At 41.8% G+C, this 17,421-nt stretch overlaps 1 protein-coding gene across 21 annotated transcripts in view; it reads right to left on the reverse strand.

The window, feature by feature from the left end:
• Positions 1–17,330, reverse strand: part of LOC106582990 (eukaryotic translation initiation factor 4 gamma 3) — a 75,416-nt gene extending 58,086 nt beyond the window's left edge. For 13 of the 21 annotated variants that reach the window (XM_045705620.1, XM_045705617.1, XM_014166670.2 and 10 more), the window contains exons 1-2: positions 16,770–17,329; positions 895–994 (exon numbers count right to left, since the gene is read on the reverse strand). In XM_045705620.1, the coding sequence (XP_045561576.1) occupies positions 895–994; positions 16,770–16,933 (264 nt within the window). In that variant the 5' untranslated portion in view covers positions 16,934–17,329. Of the gene's footprint in view, positions 1–894; positions 995–16,717 lie in introns of all 21 variants that reach the window. The other 8 variants (XM_014166660.2, XM_014166664.2, XM_045705618.1 and 5 more) reach the window with 5 other exon arrangements.
• Between the last annotated feature and the right edge of the window lie 91 nt (positions 17,331–17,421).

A 17,421-nucleotide genomic window follows, 5' to 3' on the forward strand; every position in this document is an offset into this window, starting at 1 on the left:
ATAGCGCGTGTGTGTGGTATAAGCGCGTGTGTGTGTGTGTGGTATAAGCGCGTGTGTGTGGTATACGCGTGTGTGTGTGTGGTATAGCGCGTGTGTGTGTGTGGTATAGCGCGTGTGTGTGTGTGGTATAGCGTGTGTGTGTGTGTGGTATAGCGCGTGTGTGTGTGTGTGTGGTATAGCGCGTGTGTGTGTGTGTGTGGTATAGCGGTGTGTGTGTGTGTGTGGTATAGCGTGTGTGTGTGTGTGTGGTATAGCGTGTGTGTGGTATAGAGTGTGTGTGGTATAGCGTGTGTGTGGTATAGCGTGTGTGTGGTATAGCGTGTGTGTGGTATAGCGTGTGTGTGGTATAGCGTGTGTGTGTGTGGTATAGCGTGTGTGTGTGTGGTATAGCGTGTGTGTGGTATAGCGTGTGTGTGTGTGGTATAGCGTGTGTGTGGTATAGCGTGTGTGTGTGTGGTATAGCGTGTGTGGTATAGCGTGTGTGGTATAGCGTGTGGTATAGCGTGTGTGGTATAGCGTGTGTGTGTGTGGTATAGCGTGTTGTGTGGTATAGCGTGTCTGTGTGTGGTATAGCGTGTCTGTGTGTGGTATAGCGTGTCTGTGTGTGGTATAGCGTGTCTGTGTGTGGTATAAGCGTGTCTGTGTGTGGTATAGCGTGTGTGTGTGTGTGTGGTATAGCGTGTGTGTGGGTGTGTGTGTGTGTGGTATAGCGTGTGTGTGTGTGGTATAGCGTGTGTGTGTGTGGTATAGCGTGTGTGTGTGTGGTATAGCGTGTGTGTGTGTGTGGTATAGCGTGTGTGTGTGTGGTATAGCGTGTGTGTGGTATAGCGTGTGTGTGTGTGTGTGTGTGTGTGTGTGTGTGTGTGTGTGTGTGTGTTATGTGTGTATACTCACGCTGTAGACGGCAGTGACGCCGGGCTGTGTGGGGAAGATGCGCTCGTCCAGGGATGGCTGAACCCGAGGGATCCTGGGACGCGTCATATTAAGGAAAATTCTGGAAAAGGATCAACTTAAGGCCAAAACGGGTCAAAGGTGGAGGCATCATCAAGCTCAACAACAGCAGGGACACATTAACATGCTTTGGAACATTAATGTTCTGTACTGAACAACAATTTCTTACATCTGGTAAAAACACGATTCTTCCAATTCAAATTTTCATGCAGTACATGTTTATCACATCTTTGTACGCAAGTTCTCTAGTTCCTTTAGCAGGGTTTTAGCTAATGTGTCCCAATACCCGACACCGCTTGCCCCCCTCCCTAAATGCTCCATCTCCAAGAGTACACTGTGTTCCTTTACCAGGGAGCGTGTGTGTCAAAGGGAAATCCCGACATGGATTTCCAAAACTCCCACTCTAAGAATGTTAGCGTTCCAGATAGACGATTCCTATTTTATTCAAGAAATTATGTTAATTCAAGGTACCAAATTCAAAGGTCATTTTAGAATCTCTTAACTCAATAGGTCAATCATGACTGCTGAAAAGAAATGCATTAAATGTACTGTCTCACATTTAGGACTAGTCTAAATAAAGACCCCCTTAACCAGGGACAGGCTTTCTATTTCCAGATAGGGTTGTTGACATGTGATCATGAGTCAGGACTCTGTTTATCAGTGACTGCTTTGAAAGAGTGACGAGACTGATGAAGAGTGAAGAGGGCGGGGGGGTGCCAGACGGAGGATAGAACCTCAGTAACCTGTTCAGGCAGTTCATTGGGACTTACAGACAGAGGCACACAACACACACACCGGTCACATGATTACAAGGAAATGAGAGCGTTTGGCTTTCTTGCTTTCCCCTCACACTTTTTGGCCATTCCCAAAATCCCACCCTCCTCTCCCCAATCCCCCTCTCGCTCACTCTTTCCTTGCCTATATGGGCCCTCATCTCCACTGGCTTCCCGCCAAGACCACCACTCCTCCCAAAAGAGAGAGAATACGTTTTATAACAGTGGAACTGAAGACAGCAGCTACGCAGCATAAAGAGGGCCTGGAAAAGGAGGAAATACAGGACACAGTTGATGTCTTAAATAAAGCCAAACAAACAGAGATCCCTGTTGTGAGTGTGTCTTCACTCTAACCTTTAACATAGCCAGGAAACAGCCGTAGTCACAGTCTGGGGATAAAACAGCGGGGAGTGAATACTGGTGCAGTGTTGTCTTGTGTGGTGTGTCTGTGCTTGTGTGAGGGGGCCTGGAGGGGAGCGGGTAGTGACACTAAGAGAATCTGATCCGTCTGTCCGTATGGGCCCAGGACCGGTTGGCAGGGCTGTCTGTGTTGTGGAATGCAAACAGAGAGTGAGAGGGTGCTCTGTGCTGAGCATGTGAAACCAGCGAGGGGGGGGAGCAGGGATGTTTCCGCCATGGGTCAGAGGTTAGCAGGCTGCACGACTGCAGTGGGGAAAATGATCAGGTGGGATGAGACAGCTGACACCCCCAGGGATTTGGCAGGAGGGACCGCATGACTCTTACTGGAATTACAGTCTGATACGATTGCTGCAATTGCTATTTAGCACTGAATTGCATAACCAAATCCCTTTGCATGTGCAAAGAAAATCTTTGTTAAAACAAAATGATTAATAAAAAAATTGTGAATCCATCAATGTATTTGGCAACATATGGCAACATGTGGCTTAGAAAAAACTGGTGTCAACAAAAGCCAGTGTCCTAGCTACCATATTTTGTTATGAAAGCCAAATTCCACTGGGCCTTACAGTGACATACCTACCTACCTACATATTACCCTGAGGCACTGGCACTACCCACTCAACCCTGCGAGCACCAGCCACTCAAAGTGGCTGACCACACTAATCAGTCATTAGTCTGAGATTAATTTAGTTTCTGCAGCGACAGAGGAGGAAAATATGGAACTTATTAGAGTAACAAAAGGCCAAGAGATCAGACGAAAGAAAAGCCTATACACATAGAAACATGTGGCCAATTGGGACTAGACAACAAGTGGGCTATAGCAACTGTAGTGAACATAGGCTACTTTATTACAAAACATGTCAGGTTTTGATGCAGCAGAGAGAACACAGTGAAACCAGGAAAGGGAAAGCCAGGTTTGCCCCAGACAGCAACCTTTTTACATACAGTGCATTCGTTAAGTATTCAGACCCCTTAACTTTTTCCAAATTTTGTTACGTTTACAGCCTTATTCTAAAGTAAAATTGTATCTTTCCCTCAATCTACACACAATACCCCGTAATGACAAAGAAAAACCAGGTTTAGATTTTTTAAATAATTTATATATAAAAAGGAAATGTCACATTTACATAAGTATTCAGACCCTTCACTCAGTATTTTGTTGAAGCACCTTTGGTAGTGATAACAGCGTCAAGTCTTCTTGGGTATGACGCTACAAGCTTGGCTCACCTGTATTTGGGGAGATTTTCCCCATTCTGCTCTGCAGATCAGATGTCAGGTTGGATGGGGATCGTCACTGCACAGCCATTTACAGATCTCTCCAGAGATGTTAGATCGGGTTCAAGTCCGGGCGGTTCTAAACTTATTCCATTTAAGAATGATGGAGGCCACTATGTTCTTGGACTTTCAATGCTGCAGACATTTTTTGGTACCCTTTCACAGATCTGTGCCTCGACACAATCCTGTCTCGGAGCTCTACGGACAATTCCTTCGACCTCATGGCTTGGTTTTTGCTCTGACATGCACTGTCAACTGTGGGACCTTACATAGATTAGAGGTCGACCGATTAATCGGCATGGCTAATTAATTAGGGCCTATTTAAAGTTTTCATAACAAATCGGTAAATCAGCATTTTTGGACGTTGATTATGGCCGATTACATTGCACTCCACGAGGAGACTGCATGGCAGGCTGACCACCTGGTACACGAGTGCAGCAAGGAGACAAGGTAAGTTGCTAGCTAGCATTAAACTTATTTTATATAAAAAAATATATAAATCTTAACATAATCACTAGTTAAATACACATGTTGATGATATTACTACTTTATCTAGCTTGTCCTGCTTTGCATATAATCAGTGCGGTGCCTGTTAATTTTTCATCGAATCACAGCCTACTTTGCCAATCGGGTGATGATGTAACAAGCGCATTTGCAAAAAAATCCCTGTTGTTGCACCAATGTACCTAACCATAAACATCAATGCCTTAAAATCCATACACAAGTATATTATTTTTATCCTGCATATTTAGTTAAAAGAAATCCATGTTAGCAGGCAATATTAACTAGGGAAATTGTGTCACTTCTCTTGCGTTCTGTGTAAGTAGAGTCACGGTATATGCAGCAGTTTGGGCCGCCTGGCTCGTTGCGAACTGTGTGAAGACCATTTCTTCCTAACAAAGACCGTAATTAATTTGCCAGAATTTTACATAATTATAACATTGAAGGTTGTGCAATGTAACAGCAATATTTAGACTTAGGGATTCCACCCGCTCTATAAAATACGGAACGGTTCCATATTTGACTGAAAGAATAAACGTTTTGTAAACGAAATTCTAGGTTTCCGGATTTGAGCATATTAATGACCTAAGACTCGTATTTGTGTGTTTATTATATTATAATTAAGTCTATGATTTGATATTTGATAGAGCAGTCTGAGCGGTGGTAGGCAGCAGGCTCGTAAGCATTCATTCAAACAGCACTTTCCTGCGCTTGCCAGCAAGCAGCTCTTCGCAATGCTTCAAGCAAAGCGCTTTTTATGACTTCAAGCCTATCAACTCCCGAGATTAGGCTGGCAATACTATAGTGCATATAAGAACATCAAATAGTCAAAGGTATATGAAATACAAATGGTATAGAAAGAAATAGTCCTATAATAACTGCAACCTAAACTGGGAATATTGAAGACTCATGTTAAAATGAACCATCAGCTTTCATATGTTCTCATGTTCTGAGCAAGGAACTTAAATGTTAGCTTTTTTACATGGCACATATTGCACTTTTACTTCTCCAACACTGTTTTAGTGCATTATTTAAACCAAATTGAACATGTTTCATTATTTATTTGAGACTAAATTGATTTTATTTATGTATTATATTAAGTTAAAATAAAAGTGTTCATTCAGTATTGTTGTAATTGTCATTATTACAAATATATATAAATAAAAATATAATAATAAAAATCGGCATCTGCTTTTTTGGGTCCTCCAATAATCGGTATCGGCGTTGAAAAAACAAACAATCGGTCGACCTCTAATATAGACAGATGTGTGCCTTTCCAAATCATGTCCAATCAATAGAATTTACCACAGGTGGACTCCAAGTTGTAGAAACATCTCAAGGATGATCAATGGACACAGGATGCACCTGAGCTAAATTGAGTCTCATAGCAAAGGGTCTGAATACTTATGTAAATAAGGTATATCTACTGTTCTTTATTTATAATAAATTTGCCAACATTTCAAAAAATATGTTTTCGCTTTGTTATTATGGGGTAGTGTGTGTAGATTAATGAGGAAGAACAAAATAATAATAATACATTTTAGAATAAGGCTGTAACTTAACAAAATGTGGAAAAAGTCAAGGGGTCTGAATACTTTCCGAATTACATGTAAAACACTGATCTGTGAAGGGCACCTATCACAGCTCAGTAGACACAGGCACTGCACCCTGATGCTAACACACAAAAAAAAATCCTAAACATAACACCGAAGTCCATCTCAAGTCCATGTTTCCAGGCTCTGATATACCGTAAATTCCGGACTATTAAGCGCACCTGAATATAAGCCGCACCCACTGAATTAAAAAAATATTATTTTGAACATAAATAAGCTGCACATGTCTATAAGCCGCAGGTGCCTATCGGTACATTGAAACAAATTAACTTTACACAGACTTTAACGAAACACGGCTTGTAACAAAAATAAATAGGCTTTAACGAAACACGGCTTGTAACAAAAAATAAAAAATTTGCAGTAAACAGTAGCCTACCAAGAAAGTCATTGCTCCAGACCAAGCTCCCGTGCAGCAGCTCTATTTCGTTTTCTAACAGCCAGATCAAATCGCCTTCAACTTGAAAGCTGCATCATATGCATTTCTCCGTGTCTTTGCCATGATGAGGGTGACAAAATGACTACCGTAATCAGAATGATGGGAAGTTTGAGCGCGCTCGATTTAATCCAAACAGTAAACAAAAAAGTTTGCCCTTAACCCGTTCGGCAATTTCATTGGTCTAATGAAAGCTTCATGCCACCAAAAAACTGAGCACGTCACAGAAAGTGTTTTTTACATTTTTTTTTTATTTGAAAGCGGGAAAAATCCATATATTAGCCGCGTCATTATTTAAGCCGCGTGGTTCAAAGTGTGGGGAAAAAAGTAGCAGCTTATAGTCCGGAAATTACGGTAGATCACCACGTTCTGCAATAGTTAGTTCATTACCAATCAATCTGGGGCCACTGCAAGCCCCTCACACCTGTCCACCGACCTGTCCCATTTAGAGCCAGCAAAAGAGGAAAAGCAGCTGGTGTCCCTGCATCATCATAAGCTTAATGTAAAGCCACTTACATGCTGAGTGTGTATGTGGGAGAGAGACAGAGATAGAGGTGCTGATAGAACAAGAGAAAGTGTGAAGGAGTAGTTCAGAGTTAGAAAGTCAAATAGGATTTTCTGCTGACGACTGCTCCACAAAACAAATTACAGCAACACTTTTTACTTTCTGTGAGAACACAAATTCAAGATAAAATGTTGGCAGAAATCTCCATAACAACAACACAAAATCACCAGAGCCCAGTTTTTCTAAAGTTATCTGGATTCCGCCTATCCCCAGTCAAGTCAATGGCTTGTCCGTTCTATTCCTACGCATTTAATCCTATCCGATAGGTGAATCCAGATATCTTTTGAAAACTATTTAACAAAAACATTCCTCCCGACTCCCTCCGAGACACCCTCTCAGAGAGTGGCAGGGTCTGCCATTTTCAACGGCGACCCTGGAGCAATTATGGTTTAGTGCCTTACTAGTCTTCTCTACCCGTCTAATAGCACAGTGACTAACCCTGAGGCTCCCTCCCAGTCAGCCCATTAGTTGTAGCAGCCTGGAGCCATAGCCTACCTGAGGCTGAGTGCAGCTGGTTCAGAGCGGAGCCACAGGATGTGACTGGAGCCCAGATGGTGCAGACACAAAACCACCCCTTCACTGTACCCCACTCCGCTGCCCCACCAGACCAGGCTCTCAGAGCACTGAATAAACACAGGGTTTAAGATGCTGCCTGCTGTGGCCTGGGACTGCTCTCTCACTACAGTTGGCCTACTAGTGACATTGCTTATTCAGACCCCTTCAGCAGATCTTAGAGCAAGATTCTTGAGAAAATGTACAGTTGACTATAAATTTAATAAAAAACGTCTCCTGTCTTTAGTAACAGCCATCAAAGGGTAACTTAAGCCTTTAAATCAGTGTGAGGACCCTATTGCTCCATAACATACAGGAGTTGAGGACGCCTGATTGCACTGCAAAATTATTCTCTAGGCTAAATGTTGGGGTTCAAATGACTGCACTATGGCATACCTATAAACTAATAGCCAGAATATAATCTAACATTCACAGTGCAAAATAACACTAGGTCTCTCAACTGTAAATTAAAAGATATTTAAGTACAAGAATTGGCATGAAAACCTAGAAAGGGAGTGAGACACTCCCTGCCTGCAAGGCATAGGCTAGACCTGGGCCGTCTGAATTAGAGGTCGACCGATTAATCGGAATGGCCGATTAATTAGGGACGATTAAGTTTTCATAACAATCGGAAATCGGTATTTTTGGACGGCGATTTTTTTACACCTTTATTTAACTAGGCAAGTCAGTTAAGAACACCTTATTTTCAATGACGGCCTAGGAACGGTGGGTTAACTGCCTTGTTCAGGGGAAGAACGACAGATTTTTACCTTGTCAGCTCGGGGATTCAATTTTGCAACCTTACGGTTAACTAGTCCAACGCTACATGTTACATGTTGCTCCAACATGTCCCTAACCATAAACATCAATGCCTTTCTTAAAATAAATACACAAGTATATATTTTTTTAACCTGCATATTTAGTTAATATTGCCTGCTAACATGAATTTCTTTTAACTAGGGAAAATGTGTCACTTCTCTTGCAAACAGAGTCAGGGTATATGCAGCAGTTTGGGCCGCCTGGCTCATTGCGAACTGTGAAGACTATTTCTTCCTAACAAAGACAGCCGACTTCGCCAAACGGGGGATGATTTAACAAAAGCACATTTGCGAAGAAAGCACAATCGTTGCACGACTGTACCTAACCATAAACATCAATGCCTTTCTTAAAATCAATACCTGTGGCTCAGTTGGTAGAGCATGGTGTTTGCAACACCAGGGTTGTGGGTTCGATTCCCACGGGGGACCAGTACCGGGAGAAAAATTTTTTTTATGAAATGTATGCATTCACTACTGTAAGTCGCTCTGGATAAGAGCGTCTGCTAAATGACTAAAATGTTAAATGTTAAAATACACAGAAGTATATATATTTTTAAACCTGAAAATTTAGCTAAAAGAAATCCAGGTTAGCAGGCAATATTAACCAGGTGAAATTGTGTCACTTCTCTTGCGTTCATTGCACGCAGAGTCAGGGTATATGCAACAGTTTGGGCCGCCTGGCTCGTTGCGAACTAATTTGCCAGAATTTTACGTAATTATGACATAACATTGAAGGTTGTGCAATGTAACAGCAATATTTAGACTTAGGGATGCCACCCGTTAGATAAAATACGGAACGGTTCCGTATTTCACTGAAAGGAAAAAACGTTTTTTTTTTCTAGATGATAGTTTCCGGATTCGACCATATTAATGACCTAAGGCTCGTATTTCTGTGTGTTTATTATATTATAATTAAGTCTATGATTTGATAGAGCAGTCTGACTGAGTGGTGGTAGGCAGCAGCAGGCTCGTAAGCATTCATTCAAACAGCACTTTCTTGCGTTTTGCCAGCAGCTCTTCGCTGTGCTTCAAGCATTGCGCTGTTTATGACTTCAAGCCTATCAACTCCCAAGATTAGGCTGGTGTAACCGATGCGAAATGGCTAGCTAGTTAGCGGGGTGCGCGCTAATAGCGTTTCAAACGTCACTCGCTCTGAGACTTGGAGTAGTTTTTCCCCTTGCTCTGCATGGGTAAAGCTGCTTCGAGGGTGGCTGTTGTCGATGTGTTCCTGGTTTGAGCCCAGGTAGGAGTGAGGAGAGGGACGGAAGCTATACTGTTACACTGGCAATACTAAAGTGCCTATAAGAACATCCAATAGTCAAAGGTATATGACATACAAATCATAGAGAGAAATAGTCTTATAATTCCTATAATAACTACAACCTAAAACTTCTTACCTGGGAATATTGTAGACTCATGTTAAAAGGAACGACCAGCTTTCATATGTTCTGAGCAAGGAACTTAAACGTTTGCAATATGTGCCATGTGAAAAAGCTCTTTTACTTTCTTCTCCAACACTTTGTTTTTGCATTATTTAAACCAAATTGAACATGTTTCATTATTTGAGGCTAAATTGATTTTAATCGATGTATTATATTAAGTTAAAATAAGCGTTCACTCAGTATTGTTGTAATTGTCATTATTACAACAACAAAAATAATAAAATGTAAAATAAATAAATAATATATATATAAAAATATCAGCCAATTAATAGGTATCGGCTTTTTTTGGCCCTCCAATAATCGGTATCGGCGTTGAAAAATCATAATCGGTCGACCTCTAGTCTGAATGCTAGCTCAGAACTACTCAGCAGTTTATTTTTATCTACAGCAGTGAGTGGGCTTATGAGAACATTTCAACATGAATACACGATGCACCTGTCCTAAACTCTAACGGCTGCATTATGGCCCTACATGACTTCTATGCTTTATTTGGATCCCTATTAGCATTTGCAGAAGCAGCAGCTACTCTTCCTGGGGTCCACACAAAAACAAGACAAGTAAGAAAGCACTGATATACAAGGACAGTCACAAATTTAAAACACAACGATATAAAAACAATGAAAGAATTATAAAAACAATACGACAAAAAAATGGTGTGTGTTAGAGCGTACTCCACTCTGTGTTTGTCCCCTCACAGTCCCCGCCATTCCATGAGATGTTGTTTAATCCGTTTTTTAAAAGGTCATTTTGCTGTTTGCTTGAGTAATTGGAGATGGGAGTTCCACACAATCATGGCTCGGTATAATAATGTGCGCTGCCGTGAATTCATTTTGGACTCGGGGACTGTGAAGAGACCCCTGGTGGCATGTCTTGTTTGGTATGTATGGGTGTCTGAGCTGAATGTTATTTGATTATGCAGACAATCTGGAATTTTCACAGTAATATTTCTCATAAAAACCCTGAACCAGGAAAAAAAATTGTATGCACGTTGTTAATGTTAGTTCCAGGGGTTGGAACCACGAGTATTTTCCCATTGTTTCGTTCTGAATAGAATAATATTTTTGGGGGTTCTGTTCCATTGTTCCAACCAGCAAAATAAAGTTCTGAATCGGTTCTAACAAAAAAGTAACGGTTTATTAAGTTCCTTTGTCATTTTTAAACCTCTGAATTTTTATTTCATTTAGCGCAACAATAAATTACTTCACTAATGGATTGTACAGCTTGCTATGGAGGGGGCAAAGATATGTACATGCATTGGACAGACAAGTGCAGCGTAGGGTGCGACATGCGACTGAAATTTTGCAGGTGAGGAGGGCGCTGGACAAGTTGTTGTTATGATATTAATTATCTGAATTAGGCCCACAGAATTATACCTATGGAGGAGTGGCGTCTATGAAGGGACTTGAATGTTTTAGAACTTCAGAGATTTAGCTGAACTAACATTGGACCAGTGCTAGCCCTTGATCATGATTCTAAGTTCCATTACATTACACATAATGCAGCTAGCGAACAAGCTTGAGTGTGCAGAGCAGCAACAGAATTAAAAATAAAAACACATCTTACATTTTTGTAGTTAATAAATCCATTGTGAAACGTGATAGCTATAGTATCCTTAACTAGCATTGAAAAAGTGAATCCATTCTTCTCTAATAAAAAAATCTCTCCCTAATTTCTTAATCACGCCTGTAGCATCAGTAGCTATAGTAGACTGTGCATGCATCAGAGGGAGGGGGAGGAAGCCTACACACACACTGGCAAAGATTTTCTATGCACAATTCCAGTTGAGGTTTAGGTCCGAGATAATGTTTTGAACCAAATACAATGCTTAAAATGGTTGATGTATTGTATTTAAGACCAGTTTATCATTAAATCACCCATTCTGATACTGACCAACTCCTTATTTAGAATTTCAGTGAGTTCACTGGCTTTGAGTGTTGACGTACAGTGTGGACACATACATAGTCATTCTAGTGTCATTTAAGACCAGTGGCAAACCAAAATAGAGAAGAGTAACGGCCCAAGGCAACTGCCCTGAGGGACACTGCACATATTTAAGTGATAATGCCCTCGAGGCCGGCGTTTGGAGGATATATTGGCACGGGTGTTGTTCGTCTCGGGCCCTCAAACCATGCCAATATATCCTCCAAACACCAGCTTCGAGGGCATTATCACTTTTATATAACGGTTACCAACATATTTAAATGTTTTCAATAAAAACATTTTGATGAATTTATTCATACTATTTCATCCTTCCACAAGATATAGACCCGACACAAATCTAGGGTTGCTACCCAAGCCGGCTGGTTGTTTGCGAGAGACAGTACCCAGTCGTTCAGTCCTTTTGTTCTGTATCTATGGACACGACCCAGCGGTTCATTGTAAATGTTCCATTGCCATACTGGCTGGCAACATTCTTATCCCTTGCTTGCTAGCTAGCCAACTACAACTAACTCACTTCAAACAGTGCAGCCAGAATAACAGCAAAGTAGATGCATTTGCGTTTGTTTAAGCTGTTTTCTAGTGACATTTGGATACATCCATAGCAATGAGATAATGATTAACGATTTCACCTGGCGTAGAAAATGTGCTCTCTCGTCAGGACACGTGTTCAGAGGAGCTAGCCAATAACACAGCTAACACAATCACTTCAAACTGAAGCTGGAAAACCTATTCCCCCTCAGGAGACTGAAAAGATTTGGCATGGGTCCTCAGATCCTCAAAAGGTTCTACAGCTGCACCATCGAGAGCATCCTGACTGGTTGCATCACTGCCTGGCATGGCAACTGCTCGGCCTCCGACCGCAAGGCACTACAGAGGGTAGTGCGAACGGCCCAGTACATCACCGGGGTCAAGCTTCCTGCCATCCAGGACCTCAATACCAGGCGGTGTCAGAGGAAGGCCCTAAAAATTGTCAAAGACTCCAGCCACCCTAGTCATAGACTGTTCTCTCTGCTACCGCACGGCAAGCAGTACCGGAGCGCCAAGTCTAAGTCCAAGAGGCTTCTAAACAGCTTCTAAGCCATAAGAGTCCTGAACATCTAATCAAATGGCTACTCAGACTACACCCCCCCCCCACTTCACACAACTGCTATTCTCTGTTGTCATCTATGCAGTGTCACTTTAATAACTCTACCTACATGTACATACTACCTCAACTAACCAGTGCCCCTGCACATTGTATCGGTACCCCCCTGTATATAGTCTTGCTATTGTTACTTTACTGCTGCTCTTTAATTACTTGTTAATCTCATATGTATTTTTTTTTAAACTGCATTGTTGGTTAGTAAGAATTTCACTGTAAGGTCTACCGGTTGTATTCGGCGCATGTGACTAATAAAATTTGAGTTGAAAGACAGCAAACTAGTTGCACTCAGTTTCGTTTGACCTGTTTTCTATTGATAGTTATTTGTGTATATACACATAACATTTTCGCTGATTCATGATTTCGACTGGCTGAGAAAAGCTGCCTGCCTGTCTCATCCTGACACGTTAATTACTATGGGATATCTGGAGATCGAATTTGAATATTAAAACAATGTCGCAAATGTCGGAGAAACAGACAAAGATTTATACAAATCTCTGCTGTTGAAAACTAAATGTTAGTCTGAAAGAAATGTGAGATAATGTCTAAATGCTTTTTATAGCAGAGATCAAGTTCATGAAGTGCCTGGCTGGGCTGATGACAGTGGATTGCACAGTCAGATGGAACAGAGTAAATTTTAACGTCATAGATTTAGCCGGTGGTAACTTGTAGAATAGATACCGGCTTGAATGCGGTTTTAACCAATCAGCATTCAGAATTAGGCCCACCCGTCGTATAACTGAAGTTATAAACTGAGTGGTTCGAGCCCTAAATGCTGATTGGCTGATAGCCGTGGTATATCAGACTGTATACAACGGGTATGACAAAACATGTATTGTTACTGCTCTGATTACGTTTGTAACCAGTTTATAGTAGCAATAAGGCACCTCAGAGGTTTGTGATATATGGCCAATATACCATGGCTAAGGACTATGTCCAGGCACTCAGCGTTGTGTCGTACTAAGAACAGCCCTCAGCAGTGGTATGTTGGCCATATACTGCATACCCTTGGGGCTTATTGCTTAATTAGAGAAGCTTCCATTGAAGAACACTCTCAGGGTTATATTGGACAAATAACTCCAACCATGTGATGGCAGGTGATGTAAAGCCATTGCAAGTGAGTTTCTTCAATAACAACTTAGAATCAATAACATCAAAGGCGGCACTGAACAATAACCTCACTGTTCCATGCTGTTTCTAATTAGTGGAACACACCCATAATGTCCCATTCATTCATTTTAACAAGTTAATTTGCTCATGATAAACTATCAAAATAAGCATGACAAAATAATGCTAGAAAAGTAAAGTGAAAGACAAGAATGAAGTGATGATGGTAGAAAGAGAAAGAAAAAAATAAAGAGTGAGCGAGTGAGGCCTTTAGTTCCCGGCCCAGCCAGGGCTGCTGTAGTAGGGCACTATAAAAATCGGTTTTACTTTTTGTCGGATTCTGTTTATACCCCAAATTCAGTTGTTTTCTTGGTTTCCGTTCTCCTAGGTTTTTGCTCTCAAAAAAATCACACTTTTTTTAAATAGAAAAATAACAAAACTGGATGTTCTAAGTCCACAACAACACTTCAACCACTTCAGGAGACCATGTCTGGGAAAAAATCTAAGACATTTTGATTTTGGGCACCAGCCAGAGACCGTTGTTTGGTTAGCAATGTTTCTGTAGAGCTCATATGACTGCAGAGTTTGCAAAACAAATTGATATCATTCTACCAGGTAGGCATAGGCTACTTTGTAGTTAACAATTAATTGAGAAGGTTTTTGGAAAGCCTTTCCATCTCGACCAGAAGACGGTCATCATTACCATCGTCGCTAAAGTGTACACACACACACACACACACACACACACACACACACACACACACACACACACACACACTCCTGTTCCGTTTCAGAAAGTTGCAGGAAAATACGAATCACTGATGCATTTTGTTAATGTCTTATGTTTAACTTCGACAAATGAATGCATTTTCTTCATTATTTTATATTGTTGAATTATGTCTGAATGTCTAGATTCTGTGATTGCGTCCACACCGCAGATTTTATAGGGCACTACTGTAGGCTGACCTGGGCCTTTGTTGTCAGACGGTGGGAAGCGCCGCCTTGGCCTCTCGTGCTGAATGCTAAGCAGCACTGCCATTGTCTGGGGAGTGCAGCAGTAGCCGCATGCACCGGGTTTCTCTCTTGCAAACAGGAGTAGCAACTAGCCCCGCCTACCCACCATCTCAGCCTACACACACACACGGAAATCCCGTCCATTGGGAGCAGAGGGCAGACAGAGAATAACATGTTCCCACACTCTTGACCTCAGGGAGGCAGAGGAGGGGCAGACACCAGGAGGGTCAGTGAGTTTAATGTCATTGTTTTTCTATAGACCGAGAGAAATTTGCATAGTTTGATGCATCTTATCTGTCACCTCGCAGTTGTAGCCTAAACATTTCTTTGCTCAACCTATAACAATACTGCCTAAGTGGTGGTTACGTGGCAGAATTAAGTTATGGAACCTGTTAGGTACCCAGTTGACATACAAACAAATATAATATAAAAATGAAATATAGAAATGAAAGCTGCAAAAGGCCTGAAGAATCTTCCATTATCAGACTGTGGAACAGTCCCACCTGAGCACCACGGGGCATGAAGGAGACAGTTGAACAGGATGAAAGACTAATGAATATGAATCTAGACCACAAGCAATGCAGAGATCACTGAGACACAGAGCACCATTGAACAGAGCTTGTAAGTCCAACATCCTACAATGTGAATGAAGTGGTATAGATACACTAATTAAGACCCTTGGAACACCCTGGATACCACAGAAATCCTGGACTGAAGAACACCATCACTGTTATAGGCAGAAGCAGGAAGCTAATTCAACCCAATCCTCAAACCACCGCCACCGAGCTGTAAAGAAAACAGGAGGTGACAGTACGACTTCACAGAATAGCATGAATAACAATGCAACCACAAAACAGCAGCATGTGCACTCTGAACACAATACTTCCATTATGACTTTACATTAGATTGAAATCATAAGATGTTTTAATCGTAAAAAGCCACTAGGATAGATCCTAACTTTAAAAAAAATGACCATTAGCAAGTATTAATCTCAAATTGATTAGGACTCAACGTTGATATTCACAAAGTCTGTACAAATCAAGTAAGGAATTGTTTTTAGGAGGTCTTATTTGGAAGAATAATTCCACTGGGGTCAAAAGTGTTCACAGGGAGCAAGGGAAATGCTCTTGATCCATTTGTTTACAAAAATTATATTTGAATCATGCCACATTATGTTGAAGCTACACAAACTGGACAGAAAGGTAGCTTTCAAAAGAATCCAAAAGCCACGAGTCTCAATACGCAGTGACTTGAAATAGCTAGTTTGGCTTACTGAATATAATTCATACAATCATGAAATATGCACAATTAAACATATCCCTTCCTACAAATAAAATATGTATTAAGCTTCCTGGATCAGTCTCATTACACTAGTACTACCGTGCTACAGTAACGTAGCATACATTGCTACCAACAACCAAATGCCTGGCGACACTCCCCTGTCAAGATGGACATACCAGTGTTGCACCGGCTGTCAGCTACTACCCGGCGCAACTACCGCCTAGATAGATAAATAACAACCGGTGTTAGCATCCCTTCTATGGAAACCGGGGAGGGGATCCTAGGCCCATGTAACTTACTACTAGCTAACATTCACTCATACTTGCTAGCAAGAATAACTAATGTTACAGTTTTAGGGTGATGGCTACAACATTTGGTTAGCTGGTCCACCCAAAGCATTCATCTCTCACAAAGACTGCCCCCAATACTATAGTTAGCCAATAGGCTAGCGGATTAGTTAGCCGCTGCTACGTGTTTTCAGTTGCAAATGAACATACCTATCTAATATGAAAGTGGCTGGCTAGCTAGCTACCACCGGTAAACGAAACAAAGCCGGTGGCCCTCTAGTAGTTAGTTAGCCTACGCCACCTCGTCAAATTGAGTGTGATGTTAGTTAGCCCGCAGTTTCTGAACCACGTATGCACAAGTTCAAATTACATTGCCATTGGCCAACAAAATGCATCAAAATCAATTATGTGCAGTTTAGCTACGTTGCCTAGCTAGTTTAGCAAGTAACGTTAGTCAACAAGCCACTAATCTGTTAACTAGCTAACATTAGCCAACTACCTAGCTAGCTAATTGTCCCCCCCTGCTCTTCGAAACATCAGTAATTCACCCGCACCCAACCTCTAACCAATAACGTTACTAGCTAGATACCTAAATGTGTTTACCCCGAATACCTGACCAAGAGATGCCAGGGGAATTCTTGCCAATGAAGGATACTGAGGTGGCGGCACGGCGTTCGGCTGAGGAGCACCTGGGGCTCCCGGTGGTAAAGACACGGAGGTCAGGGTAGCCCGCAGTTGGCTCGACGGAGACGGGACAGTTCCAGGTCCACTTACTGCGACAGTGGCGGGTTTTGGGACTATTTTCGTCGGCAAACTCATTGCAAAAAAACAAAACAATACACGAATAAATACTGATACAAAATATATCTAGCTTGCATAAATATAGCTAGCAAGCGTTTAATATTATTGAAGCAGGCCGCAAATCCTTTTGCCGACAGGGCTAGCTATTAGCAACGCAGAAAAGCTTTTTTTCATGGAAAGTCGCTGTTCGGGTCTATGGTGTTATTCATGGGGACGGTGGGAGGTTTGCCTCCCTTGCCCGTCCAGGACCTCTGCAGATCCGGTTCAGTTCTTCCGAGCACTGTCACCGGTGTCTTTCCTCCTTCGATAATTTAACATTTGTTATCAACAACTGATTTTTCTATAGCTAGCTAATCATTTTCCCACGGAGATGAGAGACTTCGTTAACATGGCGTTGCGGCCGCTTCCAGTCCGGCAGGACAGACGATTCGACAATTCTCGTCCAATTACGGGTAGGTTCGGCTTACCTAGAGCGATCGAAAATGACGCTTAATTTGTTGCATTCA

The sequence above is a fragment of the Salmo salar genome, chromosome ssa22, assembly GCF_905237065.1.
Source record: "Salmo salar chromosome ssa22, Ssal_v3.1, whole genome shotgun sequence".
In the NCBI taxonomy this organism is placed as follows: Eukaryota; Metazoa; Chordata; class Actinopteri; order Salmoniformes; family Salmonidae; genus Salmo; species Salmo salar.